General features: G+C 54.4%; 1 protein-coding gene across 1 annotated transcript in view; it reads right to left on the bottom strand.

The window, feature by feature from the left end:
• EMH_0035340 (uncharacterized protein) overlaps nucleotides 1-1,879 on the bottom strand; it is a gene marked incomplete at both ends in the record, with an annotated part of 6,296 nt that extends 4,417 nt beyond the window's left edge. Inside the window, 4 exon segments of the mRNA XM_013494964.1 lie at nucleotides 1-300; nucleotides 1,523-1,664; nucleotides 1,752-1,792; nucleotides 1,796-1,879. Of these exon segments, the coding sequence (XP_013350418.1) occupies nucleotides 1-300; nucleotides 1,523-1,664; nucleotides 1,752-1,792; nucleotides 1,796-1,879 (567 nt within the window).
• Between the last annotated feature and the right edge of the window lie 823 nt (nucleotides 1,880-2,702).

Genomic DNA, 2,702 nt, shown 5'->3' on the forward strand with positions numbered 1-2,702 from the left:
CTGCTGCTGCTGCTGCTCCTGCAGCTGCTGCTCCCTCATGTGGCGCTCCTTGTCTCTCAACGGAATTCCCTCCAAATTACCTGCTTCGACTGCAGCAGTCAGTGCTGCTGCTGCTGCTAGTGCTGCTGCTGCTGCTACTATTGCTGCTGCCTCGTCCTGGAGCAGCAGATGCTTGCGGCCGCTGCAGCGTCTAGGTGAGGTCTGCTGGCTGTTAGTGGGGCCTTGGCAGACGACAAAGATAAGTCCCTTAGCAATGTCTGCTGCTGCTGCTGCTGCTGCTGCAGCTCTGTTGCCGCGCACCTGTCTGGTGCAGCAGCAGCAGCAGCAGCGGCAGCGCCAGCCTTCTTCACAAGCCCAAAAGTAAGGCAGTAGCAGTCTTACTGCTTAGCAGCTGCACCTACTGCTGCACGTGCTGCTGGTGTGACTGGCGTGCTTAAAACTGCAGACTTGCAGCAGCAGCAAGAGCAGCAGCAGCAGCAGCAGGTATGTAAGATCAACGGCCTAGGATTGAAGGCCTCCCTGTTGCGCCTTTTGACGCCTGCGATGGAGATGATGACTTGAGAGGGTCAGGTTCTACAGATGCTGCTGCAAGTGCTGCTGAAGTTGCTGCGGCTGCTGCTGTTGCTAGTGCTGCTGCTGCTGCTGCTGCTGCTCGAGTTGATGCTGCAGGCTTCGTCACCCGCGTTGTGTCTGCTCTGCTTCGATGCTCCCTCTAGCTGAGCAACCTTTGCAGCCGTGTTGTTTGGCAGCAGCAGCAGCAGCAGCTGCTGCTGCAGCTGTTGCAGCAGCTGCTGCTGCACCAGTTCTTGCCGCCGAAAGTGACCTTAGTGGGTATCGGACGGGGGGCCCCTCATCACTTTGCTGCTTTCTCTCAATACTCGCAGCGAAATAAATAATATTAAAACAGAAAAAGAGGAAAACGAGCAATTTGTCTGCTCTCGAGACTGCAGAAGCCGCGGGGCTGAGACGATCTACTGCTGCTCCTGCTGCGGCTGCTGCTCCGGCTGTTGCTGCTGCTGCTGCTGCAGGCAAGTAGATGCATATTTGCTGAAGCGAAATATAGACAAGTTCACTACGAAGAGACAGACGCTAACAACAGCAGCACAGCAGTTATACCTCAGCAGATCCGCCCCAGCAGCTGCAGGAGCTTGGAGAGTCAACGAGCATTAAATTATTAGTTTTGTCTTCAGAACGAAACAGTTGCTACACTCGCGTTTATAATACGCTCATCTGACCTAAACAAATACACCTCTTGCTGCCCCTATATTCCCCGAGTTTGCTGCTGCTGGGGGCCCCCAGCAGCTGTGGGGGGCAGGGTGGTGAGTAGGGCTGCTGCTGCTGCTGCTGCTGCCTGCTTTTGAAGCGGCTGTTCGGGGGCAGCAGCAGCAAAGTAGAACTGGAGCCTTTTCGTTAGAGGAGAAGTTGCTGCGCTGCGGCGGGGGCCAGACACCTCTCTGGGTGACGATAGTCATCGATCTTTTCTTAGGACCGTGGTGAGCTGCAGTGGAGTCAACACCCTTACACTTAAAATAAGGGGTTCCACAAAGCATATAATCTCCTCTTCGGTCCCCATGAACCCTGGGGGTAGCAGCTGAAGGGCCTGGAGCCGGTGTAGAGAAGAGGCGTCCTGTCGTGACTTGCAACGCACCTTGGGAGAGGGAGTGCTGCACGGCCACACCACAGGAACGCACCACCAAAGCCCTTATAATTCATGCGCCAGCTGTATACAGTTGTAAAACACTTAATTTCACCACAGGAGACGGCCTCCACGCAAGTAGAAGTGCATCTTCCAACNATACAGTTGTAAAACACTTAATTTCACCACAGGAGACGGCCTCCACGCAAGTAGAAGTGCATCTTCCAACTCCAGACAGGCCATGCTACGCCTGCCCCTCCCTGCCCCCCAAGGTGCAGATGCCCTCGTCTCCCTGACCACCCAGGAAAAGATGAGAACGGTCAAGTAGTTCTTTAATAGGGCACATCGAAGCCTCTTTCTTCGCCGTAATTTTTCTGACGCCGACGCTCCAGCCGTTCTTTCTCGCCAGCGCGGATTGTCGCCGGATTGTGCCCAAGCACGCTAGTTGATGGTTGAGCTTTGCCTTTTCTTAGCACTTTCTCCGCTAGATTTCCTTTTCAAGATGTGGGCGTCGCCGGTACCTTGGAACAAGCTTGGGGCTGCCCCGAGAGTGAACTTGACGCAGCGTGTGGCCTCGCCGCTGGTAGTTCCTTGCCTTTTAGTACATCCCAGAACTATTCCTTCAAGTGTGCCACATTCATCTGTTCCTCAGTTGCCAACTGGATATAATCCCCCATGACTACGGTCCTCGAACCACACTGAACGCACGCATTTCTCCATCATTCCGTGCAGCGCCTCTGCACTGCGTAGGGGCCTCAAGTTCCGTATCATGGTAATAAGACCCACTTGTAAACTAGGTCCGCATTTCCCGACCATACTTGCGTCGATTATTTTATCTGCCTTCCGCGTAGTTGCAGAGGCTGTGCCAACGAGTAGGCAGGGTTGGCTTGCTGAGAAGCCGTGACTCCTAGTACAACGCTTGATTCCTGTTGACAAGGGAATGTTGCTTCTTCATGTAGTGCTCTGTCGACAGCTTCCGTTGTTTAAGCCTTCTTAGCTCTGCAGTAGCCAGTTGCCTTGCCGACGGGGGAAAATGCCGGGGTCGCAAAGCATCTCGGAAGGTTTC

The sequence above is a fragment of the Eimeria mitis genome, genomic scaffold (assembly GCF_000499745.2).
Source record: "Eimeria mitis Houghton genomic scaffold, Emh_scaff1364, whole genome shotgun sequence".
Classification (NCBI taxonomy): Eukaryota; Apicomplexa; class Conoidasida; order Eucoccidiorida; family Eimeriidae; genus Eimeria; species Eimeria mitis.